At 64.0% G+C, this 16,976-nt stretch overlaps 3 protein-coding genes across 3 annotated transcripts; 2 read left to right on the forward strand and 1 right to left on the reverse strand.

The window, feature by feature from the left end:
* Nucleotides 1–1,649: 1,649 nt before the first annotated feature.
* GJB3 (gap junction protein beta 3) lies at nucleotides 1,650–2,453 on the forward strand. Its single transcript, XM_009952115.2, has one exon. The coding sequence runs from the start codon at nucleotides 1,650–1,652 to the stop codon at nucleotides 2,451–2,453; it is 804 nt and encodes a 267-aa protein (XP_009950417.1).
* Nucleotides 2,454–6,663: 4,210 nt separating this feature from the next.
* On the forward strand, nucleotides 6,664–7,695 carry GJA4 (gap junction protein alpha 4). The gene has a single exon (XM_009946677.2). It carries the CDS (start codon nucleotides 6,664–6,666, stop codon nucleotides 7,693–7,695), a length of 1,032 nt encoding a protein of 343 aa, XP_009944979.1.
* Nucleotides 7,696–15,386: 7,691 nt separating this feature from the next.
* Nucleotides 15,387–16,084, reverse strand: SMIM12 (small integral membrane protein 12). The gene has a single exon (XM_086480002.1). The coding sequence runs from the start codon at nucleotides 16,082–16,084 to the stop codon at nucleotides 15,806–15,808; it is 279 nt and encodes a 92-aa protein (XP_086336128.1). The 3' UTR covers nucleotides 15,387–15,805.
* Nucleotides 16,085–16,976: the final 892 nt, after the last annotated feature.

Genomic DNA, 16,976 nt, shown 5'->3' on the forward strand with positions numbered 1-16,976 from the left:
CAGAGTGTCCTTGTTGGTGGGCACAGACCCACAAAACTCGGCAGTTCCTTGCAAAACCAGGCTAATTCTTGCAAAGGCAAAGAGGCTGCGAAATGTCTCCTCTGAGCATTGCTGGCACTCAGCTTTGTCATTCGAGGGCTCGGCCCTCCCTGCATACCCCAGGATCGTGGAATGCTTTGTTCTGATCTTCATTCCCGTGGTGCAAAGCCCCCGTGCTCACGTCAGCAGCGGTGGGCATTACTCAAATCAACTCTGTAAAAGCCAACGGTGAGGGGACAGTCCCAGCCTGACATCATGTGAAACCCCCTGTCAGGGGAGATGCCTTTACAGCATGGAGTCAACAGCTGCCAACCCACCTCTGGGTAAAAATCACCCGGGGTTTGTAAATCCAGGCGGCAGTAAAGCTCTGGGTCGGGCTTAGCGTGCCACCTCGCACCAGGGCAGCCCCAAGCTGAGCTGCGGAGCCGGTTTGGCCGGCGCGAGACCTCGGCACTGTCGGCAGAGCTGCCGGGAGCGGGGTGCCGGCCGGGGCGACGTGCCGGTGAAGCATACAGACTCTCGCTTTCAGCAGTCCCGCTCTCACCAGCGCTTGGGCTGCCTCGGGCGTCGCCTGCGAGAGAGAAAACCAGTCCCTGGCATGTCCCGCCACCCCAGCTCTGCAGCAGCTGCTTCTGCGTTGGCTCTTGGTGTTAGCAAAGCACAGCAGCCGGTTTAGCCCGTTTTACCCACGTAGAAGGCTCAGGGAAGGCTGGGATCAGCTGGGACGTCCCTAGTGATAAAGGTCCCCATCCATCCCCCAAACATGCTGGTGCAGGGCGTGCAGGGGAGTGTGGCTGAGCCTGGGGAGTGTGAACCAGGAGTTGTGCTGCTCCAGTGCCTCACCCAAGGGGACCCAGCTCAGCCCAGCCCCTGCCAGGGCGCTTTCCCACGGGGTCTCGCTGCACAGGTGGGGTTCCCACTGCCCCCCGTCCTTCCCACTGGGGCTCTGATGTGTTGAGGGCACATGAAGCAACGAGTGACCTGTGCCTCAGTGCTGGGCAGCCAGGAAGGGGGTTGGCAGGGCGCTGGGGTCCATCCTGGCAGCCATCAGCATGTGCCCCTGTGGTCAGAGGGGGAGAAGGAAGATTTCGTCGGGGACAGAAATGTGTTGCACAGCCCCCTCCTGCCCCCATCCCAAGGGATGTGCCAGCTTGTGGGGCTGGTGTTCGCACAAGCCTTTGCTTTGCTGACGTGCCAAGCGCCCTGCACAGCCGTCCCCGCCTGCCACCCGAGCACGGGCTCCCCCTGTTCATCCTGGCCCGCTCCAGCGGATTGTGCTGCCAAGTTACACAACTTGCGCCATCAGGCCGGGGACTCGGTGGCAGGGGCTTGGCTCATCCCTTACGGCAAATGCTGCATCAGAAGGAAGTGCAGAGAGGTTGAGTCACCTCTGTCACCAGGGGAGTGTGGGGATGGGCTTTGCTGTCTGTAAGTGGGGTGGTCCCCCCACCCCAAATGAGTGTAACATGGTGGGGGAGAGAGTCCGGGAGGTCAGTGAGATTAGGTGCAGTGAGAGATGTGCTGCCCTGTTGCTGTCTCCCATTGCTCTTCACCCACTGCTTCTGCTGCTGTTTCTCCAGGTCGGGTGACTGTGGCCTCCACTGGTCGCCATGGATTGGAAAACGCTGCAGGCGCTGCTCAGTGGGGTCAACAAGTACTCCACAGCCTTCGGCCGCATCTGGCTCTCCGTGGTCTTCGTCTTCCGCGTGCTGGTCTACGTGGTGGCAGCTGAGCGTGTGTGGGGAGACGAGCAGAAGGACTTTGACTGCAACACACGGCAGCCGGGCTGCACCAATGTCTGCTATGACCATTTTTTCCCCATCTCTCACATCCGCCTCTGGGCCCTGCAGCTCATCTTTGTCACTTGCCCTTCCCTCCTGGTCATCATGCACGTGGCCTACCGGGAGGACCGGGAGAAGAAGAACCGGGAGAAGAATGGGGAGAATTGCCCCAAGCTCTACAGCAACACGGGCAAGAAGCACGGTGGGCTGTGGTGGACCTACCTGTTCAGCCTCTTCTTCAAGTTTGTCATAGAGATCGTGTTCCTCTACCTCCTCCACAAGATGTGGGACAGCTTCGACTTGCCACGGCTGGTCAAGTGCGCCAACGTGGAGCCTTGCCCCAATACTGTAGACTGCTACATTGCTCGGCCAACCGAGAAAAGAGTCTTCACCTATTTTATGGTCGGAGCCTCCTCCATCTGCATCGTCCTCACCGTCTGTGAGATCTTCTACCTCATCTTCAAGCGGGTTGTGCGGAGTGCGCGGAAGTGGAAGAAGTCCACCAAGCGCTCCGTCAGCTACAGCAAGGCCTCCACCTGCCGGTGCCACCTCAAGACAGAGGAGAACGACAAGTCCCAGACTAGGTGTGTGGCAGCCCTGCAGGCCTCGGCTCCCGACCTGACTGCTGTCTGATGGGGCGCTAGGAGGGAAGAGGGAGGGAGAAGCATCCTGGAGTGTGCCAGGGATGGCTGGCCCCAGAGGTGGCCATTGGTCATGCCGGCACCTGACTCTTCAGCCAGGACCTCGATGGCTCTAAAGGGGAGCGGGACACATCCATGGGAACTCCCCTGCTTGGGGCCACGGGCATGTCCCAGGGTGTCCCAGCAGTGCGGGGATGCCCGGTGGCAGGCAGGTGCTGCTGCCCATGGGCATGCCTGAGGGTGTCTTGTTCTTTTCACAGAGGAGAGGACCTGTGAGCTCGCCTGTCCCAGCCGGTTTGCCTTCCCCTTGGCCCAGCAGCTTTTCAAGCCTGCAAAGTCCCCAAACCCTCGAAAGCTGACACGTGTGAAAAAATGCCTAAACTCAACAAACTAAAGTCCCCCGAGAGAGGCTCACAGATGCCTGAGCAGACACAGGTAAGGCAGGGGGAGCCCTGGAGCTCTGCTGGCTGCATGCGGGGCTTGGACATCACACCAATGCAGAGACACCATGCACAACTCCGCCAGCGCTGTCCAGCCTGGCATCGAGCCCAGCTAAGAGCTGCAGGGATGAAGCCATCAAGCTGGGAGGGAGCTTGGGGGCTCCTGAGTCCCAACAGCTTCTCTTGGGTCCTCCAGCTCTGCTGCTCCCATGCTGGATACAAATGCATCGGTCAGTGCCCGGTCAGCGCAGTGACAGTCTCCAGTTTGCCAGCTGGGGCAGGAGCAGCTTTTCCCTCTTCACTCATGCAAGTGCCGTGCTGATGTCCTGCCCAAATGGCTTTGCTGGCTCTGCTGCTTCCCTCGGTGCCTTTGTCTCCCCCCTCGCCTCAGACGGACGCATCACTCACAGCATCAGCTATGGATCCGAAGGGCCAATAAATGCTGTGCTGTTTGTAGACTTTGGGATCTCCTCTGCACGCTGTAAATCAGGGGGACTGGTGAAGGCAGAAGAAATGGATTTGCAGAGGTTCCCCAGGAGCCTGCAGCTCCTCACTCCCATCCCAGCCAGGGCAGCACGGGTTGAGCCCCAGGGCCAGCGTCCACCCACTCTGCCTCCTCCCGGTTTGTCACGCGTCGTTAAACTTTAATTCACCAGAACCGCAGGCTGGCCCCCATGGAAATCAAGGAGGGATCAGCATCAATTATTTACTAAACCTTGATAAATATTACAATAAATAGAAATGATTTCCATTTAATCTCTCCTTAAGCAGCGCTACGCGGAGGGTCTGCCAGTGCTCTGGCCAGCCGTGGTTCCAGCTCTGCGTGGCCCACCCATTCTCCTGGCCCGTGAGTGTGTCGCGGTGTGTGCTGCCACAGCCAGGGCAGGTGCCACCGCGAGAGGCTGTGATGGTGATACCAACGCTGCCAGGAGGGTGATGTGTCTCTGTGCTGGGACACAAAAAAATTCCTTCCAGCACAGGTTGCTCCCATGGGCACCCCAGCACCGTATCACTTGTGGTGCCAGCCCTGGGCATGGGGTAACCTGTGACAGAGGAAAGATGCTCCAGGAGGTTGAACAGCACAAGGTGTCTGACCTGGAAAGGGCTCTGGCACCAGTGTGGGTCAGCTTTGGGACACCCACAGGGCTCACTGTGGGGCCTGTGGCTGGTGTGGATGAAGCCTGTGCTGGGCACCATCCTCCTGGTGGGTAAAGCAATGTGGGAGCTGGCACATCCACAGGCGAGGGCAGCTCTGGCTCCTTTGTGGTTTTGGGGTAGCTCCCCAGAGGTTATTGTTTCTACCCATTGAGGGCTGGTGGGGCACAGAGCATCACTGGGGAGAGGCACCAAGAGGGGACCATGCTGCTTGGGCAGCCACATCCCAGGGGTGGTGGGAGGGGGAAGCAGTATTCATGGTGGGCCAGCTGGGAGATGGGCAGTGGGCTCTGCAGCACCCTGGTGTCACAGCACGGAGCAGCACATGGGCGCTACCTGAAGCTCGGGAATTATTTTATATTAAACATAGCAGTGCTGTTCTGGCTCTGCCCTCCGCTCAGCCCCAGCACTGTCTGTGAGGAGGAAATGCCACGTCTCGGTGCAGGAGAGGCGGCAGCTCCCAGTTATGTGTGCGGACTGGCCTAGTTTCTGGTTTCGAGAGCCCAAGCCCAAGCTGACCACCTTGGCTGGCCTGATGCAGCCCGTGCCAAGCGTGCCAGCCCTTTGTGGCCGCGGCAGCACCGTGAGAGGGGGCACACGCAGGGGTTTTGCCCCCCCCCCCCCCCCCCCCGGCATACCAGCAGGACTTAAGGCTGTGCATATCAGCATCTTCCCACCCGCTGCCCACCCTCCTTGTTGCGGTGCCTCCGCACCCCCCTCAAGGGCCCGTCTGAGCCCCCCGACGGCAAAGCTCCGCTTAAAACCCGGTGGCGGGTCCCAAGCTCCGGATCCCCATCCCAAGCACCGGATCCCCAGCGCAGCTCAGCCCGGGAGCCGGCGGGGGACGCGGAGCCGGGGCAGCGCCGGGCTCCGATGTGGCTCCAGCACCACCCAGCGCCCGTCGCGCCGCACGGACCCGCGGGAGGATCCGCAGCAGCGGCGCGGCCGGAGCGGGCAGAGGACGGAGCATCCCCCCGGGGACACCCCGCCGCACGCCCCGGGGCATCTCCCCGGCTCTGTGTGTGTGTGTGTGTGTCCCGGTGTCTCCGCCCGCCATGCGGACACCAGCAGCGCGGTGGCTTTAGGGGCGCGCAGTGGTCTTGCTGAGGGTCCCACCCGTGGGCAGGGTCCGGGCAACCCACGCCGGTCCCTCCCCCGCTCAGCGGGTTTGCCCGGTGGATGAGCCGCAGCCGAGGACAAGCGGACAGAGGCACCCGCGTTTCCCATCACCCCCCACTGGCTTCGGCCCCGACGGGGCCGGCTGTCCCCGGGGGTCCCGGCTGTCCCGGGGGTCCCGGCCGTCCCGGGGGTCCCGGCCGGGGGCTGCTCCGCGGACCCTCCGTCCCTGCCCCCCCCCCCCCCCCCTCAGCCGGGGGCAGCGGGACGGGGCGGCCCCGCACACCTGCGGCACGACACGGCGCTAAGCCCCGGCCCCCGGTTTCCTGCCCGCGCTCCTCCCCCCAGCTCCCCCCGGGCCCCGCACGGCCAGAGCCGCCCGGCCCGGCCCGGCCGCTCACACCCAGCGCGGCCCGAGCGAGGCGCGACGTGCCCGGCGCTGCGGAGGTGAGTGAGGGGCACCCGGGACCCCCGGGCGGCTACGACTCCCCCGGGGAACCGGGCCCCGCTCGGGGACACCCCCCCCTGCGCTGGCACCCGCTGTCTGCTTCGGGGCACCCCCCTCGCCCCACCGCGGCGGAGTGTCCCTTTAACGGCCCAGCTGGCACCTCTGCCTGCTTAATTGGCAGAGGTTAATTAAGAGCCAAGGGCTGCGGCCGCTTCCTGTCTCCCCGGCGGGCCGCGGGGCTGAGCGCCCGCGGGGGGCTGCGGGCTGGGCTCGCCGGCAGCCGGGGGTGAGCCTGAGACACCCCGGGGTCCCCGGAGCAGCAGCGGGTCTGTGTGGGGTGAGTGGTCTGGGGGCTTCCCAGGGCAAGGGGGGGGATAAGCCCTGGGTAAGGAGGAGCGTGCTGGGGTTGGGGTGTCATCGCCCCACAGCAAGGGAGCAGGCTGGGGACTGCCCCAGCAGTCTGGGGGGAGCCCTGGATGGGTGTTGGGGTGGCTGCTGTACCCCAGGGGTTCGTACTCCCCTCACTGCCGCCCTGCTGCTCTGTCCCTTGGTAAAGCCAGGGCAAGGGGCTGTGGGAGAGGCAAATCTGGGCTGCTCCTGCGAGCCCCCGCTGTGTCCCCTCTCCGGCTGCATTGCCCCTGACCTCCCAGGGCAGCCCCAAGCCAGCCGGCCAGCGAGCCCTTCGCTGCGGGCTGTGTCCTGGGAGGCCAGGGCAGCCGCGAGCTGTGGGTGCTGTGGGCTGGGTGCTGCTGGGGGGGGAGGCAAATCCCTGCCCTGCTTCTTCTCCTCCAGCCTCATGTTTCCACACTGGGCAGTGGGATGTAGGAGGAGCACTCCTGGGCTCAGAAATGCTGCCTGGCTCCCTCCTCTAGATGTGGGATGTTCCTCAGTGGGTTTGCTGGGACCCTCTGCAGAGCAGCTATATCCTAAGAAAGCCAGGGTTTAGGTGGCCCCATCTGCCCCGTGCTCTCCAGCATGGAAACAGAGAACTGACTTGGCTCCCTTCCCCTCTCTGCTAGCAGAGACACGAGGGTCCCTAGAAGATGGGAGACTGGGATTTCCTGGAGAAACTGCTGGACCAAGTCCAGGAGCACTCGACTGTGATCGGCAAGATCTGGCTCACTGTGCTCTTCATCTTCCGCATCCTCATCCTGGGCTTGGCCGGGGAGTCCGTCTGGGGGGACGAGCAGTCGGATTTTGTGTGCAACACCAAGCAGCCGGGCTGCACCAACGTCTGCTACGACAAAGCCTTCCCCATCTCCCACATCCGCTACTGGGTGCTCCAGTTCCTCTTTGTCAGCACCCCAACCCTGATTTACCTCGGCCACGTTGTCTATCTTTCCCGGAAGGAGGAGAAGCTGAAGCAACAGGAAAGTGAGCTTCGGGCTATCCAAAGCAAGGACCCAAAGATCGAGCAAGCCCTGGCAGCTGTGGAGAAGAAGATGTCCAAGATTTACGTGACAGAGGACGGGCGGCTCAAGATCCGAGGGGCTCTTATGTGGACATACATCATCAGTGTGATTTGCAAGAGCATCTTTGAGGCTGGCTTCCTCGTTGGCCAGTGGTACCTGTACGGCTTCTCCATGGTGCCCCGCTACGTGTGCAAGAGGGACCCCTGCCCCCATCAGGTGGACTGCTTCATCTCCCGCCCTACCGAGAAGAGCATCTTCATCATCTTCATGCTGGTGATGGGCCTGATCTCCTTGATCCTGAACCTCCTGGAGCTCTTCCACCTCTGCTGCAAGAACCTGCTTAGCAACATCAAGAAGGTGTCGGGGCCAGCCGGCCCAAGCCAGGATGCCTTCACTGACAACATGGTCTCGGGTCCCTACCCGCCCAAGCACTACCCCTTCCTGCCCATGGCCGAGAGCCACGTGCTGCCCTGCCAGGCCTACAACAAGCTCTCCAGCGAGCAGAACTGGGCCAACTTCCACAACGAGGAGAACCTGGCGCTGGGTAGCGGCAACAGGAGCTTGTCGGACCCCTATGCCCCTAGGGCTGCCGAAGCCACCACCCCAGAGGAGAAGCTGTGCAGCCGCCCCGGGAGCTCAGCCTCCAAAAAGCAGTATGTCTAGTGCCAGGCTGGCCCTGGCCGGCTGAGGGGACCTTCCTTGGTCCCTGCAGAGGTGCTGGCTGCGGGCAGGCAGCTGCCTCCTGCCTGGTGCTGTGCCATGTGGACGGGCTCCGCTCCAGAGGCTGTGCCCGCAGAGACCTGCCTGCCCCCGGGGCGTGATGCTCAGGAGCAGGGCTGAGCGCTGCCCTGGAGCAGAGCCTCCGCTCTCTCCTGTTTTCCCTACAGACCCTGCAAGGAAGGAAACTGCAGAAGCTCCCGGGACGGCGTGTCCCGCATGCCTCGCCGTGGGAAAGGGATAAATCCCTGGAGCCTCGTGGCTGGGAACAGGCTGTCCCCAGGGCCATGGCGGGAGGCTGCTCACCCTCGGGAGCCACGGTTCAGCCGGACCCCAGGGCTTGCCGGAGACCCTGCCGGCATGAGAACCCGGCGTGCGGCCGTGGGAAGCCGCTCGCCTCCAGCCTCCACACAGAGCAGGGCGAGCCCGGGAGGGCTGCGGGGAGCTGGGCTTACAGGTCCTGGCCACCAGCCCTGTCCTGTTCCTGTGACCCTGGCAGGGAGCCAGGGGGGCCAGCGGCTCCTGCCTGGGGTTTGCTGCAGGAGCTGCCCCTTTCCCATGGGGCACAGGGCGGGGTTGACCCCAATGGCTGCAGGGTCACGGCTGGGGTGCCCCAGGAGTGCAAGCTTCCCCCCCCATCTCCTGGCCCTGGACCCTTTCCCATGTGGTGTGTGTCTCTAAGTTATTTTTAACCTGCTGGCCTGAGCATGGAGCTTTCTGCCTTAAAGTTGCCGTTGTGTGGGGGACGTAGGGAGCTGTGTCCAGCCTGGGCCATGTACCCTCCAGCCCCGCGGTTTTTGGGGAGGAATTAGCCTAGCAACTGCTGGTTTGGGGGGTTATTGGTTTTATTACTTTGCACTAGTCATCCCCTGCTGTGCACTGAGGTGCTGGGGATGGACGGAAGAACCTACTGGTGCCACACGAGCAGTCACCCTGACTTCCCCAGCCCACCGATGCTGTGAAAGGGGAATGTCCTGCCATGACCAAGGGGCTGCAGGTCCTGTGTGACCCAGGCAGGAGCATGGGATGTGGGCACTGCCCGCTGTGCTGTTTCCTCTCCTGACAGACTGTGTTGCATCTTGTTGAATAAAGTTGGATGAATGAAAAAAAAAAAAAGTGAAGCATGGTGTGACTGTGCTTCCTACAGCCCTGGCTGCCTGGGGGAGGGTGGGTAAGGGTTTGGGGCAGAGGGAAGCTGCTGCCCTGTGGGGTAATGGAGCTGGTGTGAAGGCGAGTGTGGGCACCCAGTTGTGCTGCTGGTGCCATTCACCCACTGAAATTGCAACGTCCCTGCTGTGTCCCGTCCCCCAGAGGCCAGCCTCAGCCCGGGGGCTGTCATTGGGCCACCATGGTGCAGGCTCTGGGTAGCCCGAAGCAGAGCTCAGCCCTTCTCCCCATGGCCCGGCTCTGCTGCAGATAAACCCAGTGAAGGCTGTGGAGCCGCTCGTGGCTGCATAATAGGTGGAAATGAGCCACAGATAAAGGCACACAATGCGGCTGGGGCTGTTGTTTAGTTTCTCTGGCCAAGCCAGCCCAGGGCAGAGCCTGCTCTCAGCCGAGGGCCTCTTCAGCATGAGTGGGACAAGCTAAAAATACCCTGGAGAAAATGAAATATGGGTGATAGGGGGTGATATCGCTGCCATCAGCCACTGGAGGAAGCGAAGATGGAGGCACCCGGCTGCGCTGCACTTGGTGCAGAGCCTGGGCTGGCAGCAGAGCCTACCCTTGGCTCCCCTCCCTGCTGGGGATGGGAGGGGGTAAAATCCCATGAAGTGGGGATCTGGGGTGCACACAACTAGCTTTCAGCTCTCCCCTGCACCCTACATGAGGATACTGGGACAGATCCCCTCCGGCAGGACCCTGCCCTGCTCCCACTGTTGCCCAGTGGGACTCCCTGGGGCATCCCAGTGCAATGGGGGACCACAGCCCAGTGCTCACCAGGCATCAGCAGAGCTGCAAAGCCCCACAGCGCTGCAGCTTTCGGGGGAGAGCAGCCCGGCGTGCTCAGCCGGGAGGAAATGCCCGTGTGAAAGGTAACGGTGCAGCCGTGCCGTGTGTTTACCCGCCGGCAGCGCTTCCCCGCTCACCTCCCCTCTCCTGGGCTGATATTTTTGTTGGCACTGGGGGAGCATCACGCTTTTCCGAACGGCCCTGCAAGGTGGAAAACAAGACGGCCGAGGGCCCCCTAGCCTGGACACGGTGCCCGGCCGTGGGTGCTGAGCAAACACGGCTCCGCGTCCCGCTATTGTTCCCGTGTTGTGACAAGGTGGCTCAGGGCGGCCGGCGTGACCCCACGCTACCGGGGCGGCACACGCCAACAACAACAGTGAGGGGCTCACCTGCACAGTGGGGCCGAGGAGGGGGCGGCAGTGGGGGCTGGTGTTGGCAGCAGCCCCCCAGAAGGCGGGCGGGCGGCCGTTAGGCAAATAAAAGTTTGCGGCTGATAAGGGCGCGGGCTGGCCCGGCAAAGCCCTTTGGCACAGCACGGGGACAGATAGTGGCCGGCCGGACACGCATGGCCTTTCTCACACCTCCGCGCTCCCTCCTGAGTAAACAGGACCCGCCGGTCCCTTTCTGGGAACCACACTCGCTGCCCCAACGCCCGGCCCCGTACCATGATGCTGAGCCCTGCGGTGGCAGGGGCAGGCTGGGGGCTGCGGTGAGGGGCTCCCCATGTGTAGCCCTGAGACTCAGCTCCGAGTCCAGCTCTGGGATAACACACAGTGAGCACAGCCCCGAGTAGGTGCTGTGATGCACAGGCATCAGGACCCACCACAGCCGCCCAGTCGGGATGGCAGAGTCCTGGGCACAGCCGTGGGGTGGGACACAGCGGGGCTGCTCCCGTGGCCACTCACAGGCTGTGACCCCCCCGGCGCTGGCATCACCCTCGGCATGGATTTTCAGGAAGGGCAGCTTCTGTACCCCCACCTAAGAGCCTTGTGGGCTTTACCCCAACCCAAGGCTGGATGTACTTTCCAAAGCGCAGCTGCAGCCCCCCCAGGACTCCCTCCGCGAGCAAGGGCTGCCGGGCAGCGCTGTGCCGTGGCACAGGAGCCAGGCTGCCTTCCTCGGCAGGGTGCAGGCGATGCCGGGGGGCTGCTCCCACGTCCTTGGCTCCTGGAAGAATGCGAGTGCCCAGAGAGGGGGGGTGACATGGCTGAGGGAGCGAAAGGAAGAGGGAGCAAGGTGGCCAGACCGATGGACGTGCACCTGACCTGATCGCCAGCAGCCAGAGGCTGGGGGTGCTCAGGCGTGGGGTGTCTCTTGGGGGCATGGCCAGCACCACTGTGCACCCCCTCTGCTGCTCACCCGTGTTTTCGGAGGATGCTAGCGGGGGGGGGGGGGGGGGGAGCGCTTGTCCACTTGGAGTACCCCCTGAGTCACGAAAGTCTTTGGGGCAGCTCTGCCAGTCCTGAGACCCCAGTTCCTGCTGGGGACACCAGCCACAGCCCCCCCCCCCAGGAGCCTGCACCAGCGACTCTGCCCCACGGCCACGGGTTTGCAGGGAGATTCCTGCCCTCCTCCCAGTTAAGACCAGTCCATGCTAGGCTCTATCCTGCCCTGGGCTGGCGGGGAGGAGACCTGAGGTCTGCCATAGCATGTCCTGCCTGCAAGGCTCTGCCCGAGGCACTGGCCCGAGCACCAAGGAGTTTATTTTTAAGCTTTCCGAGTGTACAGAAAATAGCAAGCGCCTAAATCCAACCCGCTCGCAGGAAGAGCCGTGGCGGGAGCAAAATCGCAGCTGAGAGGGGAGGAAGGGCAGAGAACTGGGCAGGGCAATGCCAGCCAGGGCCACAGCATGTCCCCTCCCATTCCTGCTGGGGCCCTGTCCATGCCCAGGGGTCTGCTTGCAGCCTCCCCCCCCTCAGCACCCCATTTCCCACAGCCTCTTGTGGGGAGCGGGTGCAGGCAGGAGCATCCTCCTGGGCCAGGCACGGACCTTGAACCCCAGCAAACCACCTGCTCCCCGCCTGCAGCACCCACCATCGAGGCAACGCCAAAGCAGGTACAATCCTGCCCTTATCAGCACCGCTGCCAACAGTGCACAACGAAAGAAGGAAAAGCAAACCCCAAACAGCTCCCTTCCTCCCCCCGGGCCCGTCCCGGGTTATATTTAGCCCTCCACGCGCGGGCACGGCAGACAATGTGGCCCTGTGTGAGAACCGCGGGCGGGAGGAAACGCACTCAATAGCCCCGACGACTTCCCGCATCCTGACATTGTCGCTCCTCTCCAGCCGCTTCCTCGCGTGGTGGCAATAGGATCGCGGCACCCAGCACCCCCATGCCCACCCTGGGATGGGTCCTGCCCCTGCCAGTGGCTCAGGGCATCGTCGCGATGCAGCACTGGGAGGGCGGGGGGCTGCTGCCTGCATAGCGGGGGGCTTTTCCTGGTGCGGGGAGGTCGATGGGGGCTAAAAGCAGGGAGCTGCGGTGCCCCGGGGGTGCTGGGGATGGGGAGTCAGCCCTGCGCTGTGGCTGCAAGAAGATGCGATGCCGAGAGGGAAGGGAACATGCCCAGGTGTAGCTGTCCCCAGCCAGGGCTCGGCGGGACGCATCTCGATGTAGAGCAGAGCCGCTTCTCTCCCACAGCACGTCGGGGCTTTTGCCAGGCGCAGAAAGGAGCCGTCGGGCAAGGTGTGGTGGGGCTGTGCCATGGGGCCGGGGCAGGAGGCGGCGAGCGAGATGAGGAGGCTGGGAAAGGACTTGGTTGAGCTCAGGGAAAAGGGCAAAAACCAGAGGCTGGGAAAACAGCCTTGGGCAGCCAGGGCAGGGAGCAGACGTCCCCAGGCGCCGGGGGACGACGACAACACGCCATTTGCTCTCCAGTGCTGCCGGGTTGAGCATCCTCTGTGTCATGGGGCTGTGGGGACACCACGCTGCAGGCAGGTCCTGCATGTCCCAGTGCCACTGCACCACTCCAGGAGTGTTAATCCCTGGGAGAGCATCCCCCAGGTCCCTCCGCATCGCTCCTCCCCAGCTTCGGGCCTTGCGAGAAGGAGACCGATGGCTCTGAGAAGCCCTTGGGCCAGCGCAAGGTCACAAGGTCCCCAGCCCTGCGCAGCTGGTGCATCCCTGCTCTGATCTAACCGGACGTCCGCTGCGGTTGTCCAGGTGTGCCGAGCCGTGCCGAGCCGTGCCAAGCGGCCGGGGGGGAGGGTTTTCAACGCCCCTGCCTGCGCAGAAGCTGTCCCAGTCCCCTGGGCCGACCCCAGGGTCGGCCCAGGGGACTGGGACAGCTTCTGCGCAGGCAGGGGCAGGCAGCACTTCTGCAGCTGCTGGATTTGAGCCCGGCTCTGTGGCACAGTGCAGCCGCAGCCAAGCCCAGCTGCAGGGACTGCCCCGAAGCCGGACAAGCCCTGGCAGGAGGCTCCCCTGCAAAAAAACCTCCGACCTCCAGGCCACGCTCAGGGTCCTTCGCATGGCCCTGGCTGTGCTGCTGGCACGGTTCCTTGCCACGCTCCTGTTGCAGCTGGGAACAGCTGGATTACAAACGCACTGGACCAAGGACTTGCACTTGAGCAGCTGTGTGCAGGCTCGGGAAGCGTTTTGGGGTGGTTTTTTTGCTGTAATAGTTTATTCAACAAAGCTTCCTCTGGCTCTTCGTGAGCCACCGTGGCTGCTCGCCTCGGCCCTGAGTGCTTGCCGGCTCCTATTCTTGTCCAGCCAGTGATTCCCAGGCAGCACATTGTTGGGATTCAATGGGAGGAAGGGTGGATTTACAGCACTGAGGGCTTGGGAGAAAGGCGACTGGTCTCTGGGAAGCAGCTTCACCCCTGCCTCAGCGCCTGCGGGGAACCCCAGCCCCGCAGCAACGCCTGCATCGACGGACGGGAGTCCCCGGACACACGGAAACCAGCAGGACCAGCAAGGCAGCCATGGCAGGAGCAGGGCAGGGGCTGCCCAGCCAGGTGCCATCAGTGCCCACGCAGCCGTCGTCAGGGCTCGGTCCAGGGCATTGTTCCAGCACCGCACCGGAGCAGCCCCCTCGACCGACACCGCGGTGGCCCAGGGGAGGAAACGGGGCAGCGAGGCCCCGACAAAGCCCAATTGTGCCCGGCCGGCCCTGGGAACAGGCAGATCAATGGGCTATAAACGGCCGAAGGAGCCGCTCCGTCGCAGGGTGAACAAAGGCATTTCAGAAGACGTTTCCGAGCTGGGTCCGGCTGGTCCCGGCTGGGGGAAGGGACAGGACCGTTCCCACCCCGGCGCACAATAAGGAACAGACGTCGCCCAGCATCAGCCCGCAGTCAGGCTGGGAAAGCAAGGCCAAGGGCAGGGGCTAGCTCAGGGGACAGTGCCAGCCTGCCAGGGGGACCAGGGCAGTGGCACGAGGGACGCTGTGAGCCCTAGCGCAGAAGGCCGCAGCGCAGCAGGGCTGGGACAGCCTTTGCATTGCCCCGAGGCTCCTCCTGCACCTTTTAACCCAGCCTCAGCCGCCCTCGCACACCGCGACGGCAAAGGCTGGTGAGTTCCCGGCAGTGCCGGGCCGTGAGCCCGGCCAGAGGGCAGCGATCCAGCCCGAGGACAGCAGGTCGGGAGGTAAACACAGCCGGGCAGCGCCGGCAGTAAAGCTGTCAGCAGGGCAGGAGCTGGCCCCGAGGAAGCAGGAGAGAGCGGTGAGAAACGCTGAACTGGCTGCTGACCTCAGGGCTTCGCACCAGACACGACAGATTTATCGTCCCTGGGAGGGGAAGGCCGGGCCGGGGCAGCAGCAAGTCCTCGCTCAGGCACCAGGGGAAAAAACAAGCCGGGAGGCAGCGATAACCCCGGCTACGGCCCCGGCACGCTGCTGGCAGAGAGCGGCGGCACCGTTACCGGCTGGCCCTGCTCTCGCAGCTCCCATCAGGGCTTGGTCTTGCTGTGCCGGTGATGCCCGAGGCCAGAGGGGACACCTGCCACCAGTGCCCAGTGCTCGGTGCCAGCCTCTCCCACCATGCGCTGCCCTGCTCAGCAGCCCAGCAGGACGCTCCCATCCCCTGGGACCCCACCCGGCGCTGCCACAGCCCTTCTTGTCGAGATAAGGAGGATGAAGGAAAGCAGATGACGTGGCCGGGGGGAGCCGGGAGGGAGGCACAACCGCAGCACAGGCTGGGATTTCAGTGCCTCCCCCTCCTTCCTGCCCGCCACCCTGTTGCCAGGCCCCAAAGCCAGTGCCCAGCCGGGGACAACGATGGTGTTTCTCCCATTGTAGAAGGGGTTGCTTCTTGAAAACACAGGGAGCAGAAACATGACCTGCATCAGGGCTGGGGCCAGGTGCTGATGCAGAAGACGCAGAGGCCCGAGGACTGACAGAAGTTTATTCTGGCTATTCCCGTACAGGGCAGCAATTTCCCCATTTTCTACACGCCAGCCCAAAGCCACCATCACACTTGGAGCTCAACAACGGAAGCAGGGCCAGGACTTCCACCTCCCCCTGTCCCCTTTCCTCGCTGCGAAGCCTGGGGATGATGCAGAGAGGGGTTCCCCCAAGATCTCCACCGCTGCTCAGGCTCCTGAGGGTGTAACGCAGCAGCGTGGTGCTGTGGTTGGGGTTTGCGAAGAGCCACGGGAGAGCTGTAAGCAGGACGGCAGGTCCTCCTGCTGCAGGCAGTTAGCCTGACCCCAACCCTACGTCACTCAGACCCTTTCTTTTTCTTTTATCTTCACACCATGGAAGAAACCAAACCTAAAGAGATGTGGATGGCACGAGGCTGAGAAGGTTTCGTGGTTCAGGGGCTGGGACAGGCCGAGAGCTGATGAGTTTCAGACACACTCCACCTCCAAAGGACGGTTCCCTGCCCGCTCTGCCACAAAGAAGGAGGTCTGGGTGCTGTGTCTTGAGCGCATCCATGAGGTGGGCAAACCCTGACCCTCTGGAGGGCCCCGGGATGGTGAAGAGCAGCAGCGGGCACAGCGTATTGCCCAGTTACGGCTCGGTGCAGGACAGAGGCCAGTGGAAAATGTGCAGGTGACAGGCGAGTCCCCAGCATGCTGCTGCGGGACACAGTCCCCCGGCAGCCAGTCCCAGCCCCAGGGACAGTCGCTCCAGGGCACCGCGTTTGCCCAAACAACTTTATTAACTCTTTTCCGGGCGGTTCCTGTTCAGCACGGCCCGAGGGGCGAACTCCAGCTTGTCCTTCAGGCTCACCACCTTGGTCAGGTCTTTGCCAGCGATCTCCTGCAGCTTGCGGTCCTCCCGCTGCTCCGAGATGCTCTTCTCCTCCTCGGCCGTGGACGGGGGGTCGCCGCGGAGGAACCACTCCAGGTGGTAGCCCACCAGCCCCACCACGAAGGCCACCGGGAAGGTGACGTACGGGGCCTTGGAGCGGACGGCCGCCCAGAGCACGGACCACATGGCGCCGGGGGGCTGCGCCTAGCAGGGGACGAAACGCGGCGGTCACAAGCCGGGCCCGGCCCCTCGCTGCGCCGGAGGCCTGCGGGTTGGCAGCGCCCGGGCGAGGCTCCGGCCGGCAAGGCCGCACGGGGCGGGCCGCACCGGGGCCTCAGCACTGACCCACAGGAAACCGGGACCCGCCTAGGCCCCGCCGGGCCCCCCGCCCGGCCCCTGCGGGGCTCCCCCGCAGCCGGAGCCGGAGCGAGCCCCGGACGGCCCCCGCTCACCTGGGCCCGGCCACCGCCTCCGCCGCCGCCGCCGCCGCCGCCGTGGCCCCGCCCCTTCCGGTCAGCGGCAGCGGGCGGGAGCGCGGCCAAGCGAGGCGCCCTCGCGGCCCGGCGAGGCGGTGCTGCCCCCTGGCGGACAGCGCGGGATCGGCGGCGCTGGAGGAGCGGCCCGGGCTGAGGCCGCCCCGCGGGGAGACCCACGGCAGGGGGAGACCCACGGGGAGACCCATGGGGGGGGGGAGAGATCCACGGGGGGGAGAGACCCACGGGGATACCCACGGGGAGAGCCGCGGGGTGACCTACAGGTAGGACCCACAGGGGGAGACCCATGGGGAGAGACCCACTGGGGAGGCCCACAGGGAGAGTCAGGGGGAGAGAACCACGGGGTGACCCACCGGAGAACCACCTAGAGACACCCACGGGGACATCCACGGGGGGGACAGCCAGGGGAGAGAGACCCACAGGGAGAGAGCCATGGGGAGATCCACGGGGAAAGACCCACTGGGAGACCTGCAGAGACCCCACAGGGAAATCTGCTCCTGCCCCATGGACACCCCATCTCCCACCCCACGGCCCACGGACACCCATCTCCCACCCCACAGACACGAAGGGGCAGCAGACAGGGG

The sequence above is a fragment of the Leptosomus discolor genome, chromosome Z (genome assembly GCF_034619465.1).
Source record: "Leptosomus discolor isolate bLepDis1 chromosome Z, bLepDis1.hap2, whole genome shotgun sequence".
Classification (NCBI taxonomy): Eukaryota; Metazoa; Chordata; class Aves; order Leptosomiformes; family Leptosomidae; genus Leptosomus; species Leptosomus discolor.

Bases quoted from the DNA above. Each gene is read 5' to 3' on its own strand.
- SMIM12 (XM_086480002.1), bottom strand. From the start codon at position 16,084: ATGTGGTCCGTGCTCTGGGCGGCCGTCCGCTCCAAGGCCCCGTACGTC.
- GJA4 (XM_009946677.2), top strand. From the start codon at position 6,664: ATGGGAGACTGGGATTTCCTGGAGAAACTGCTGGACCAAGTCCAGGAG.
- GJB3 (XM_009952115.2), top strand. From the start codon at position 1,650: ATGGATTGGAAAACGCTGCAGGCGCTGCTCAGTGGGGTCAACAAGTAC.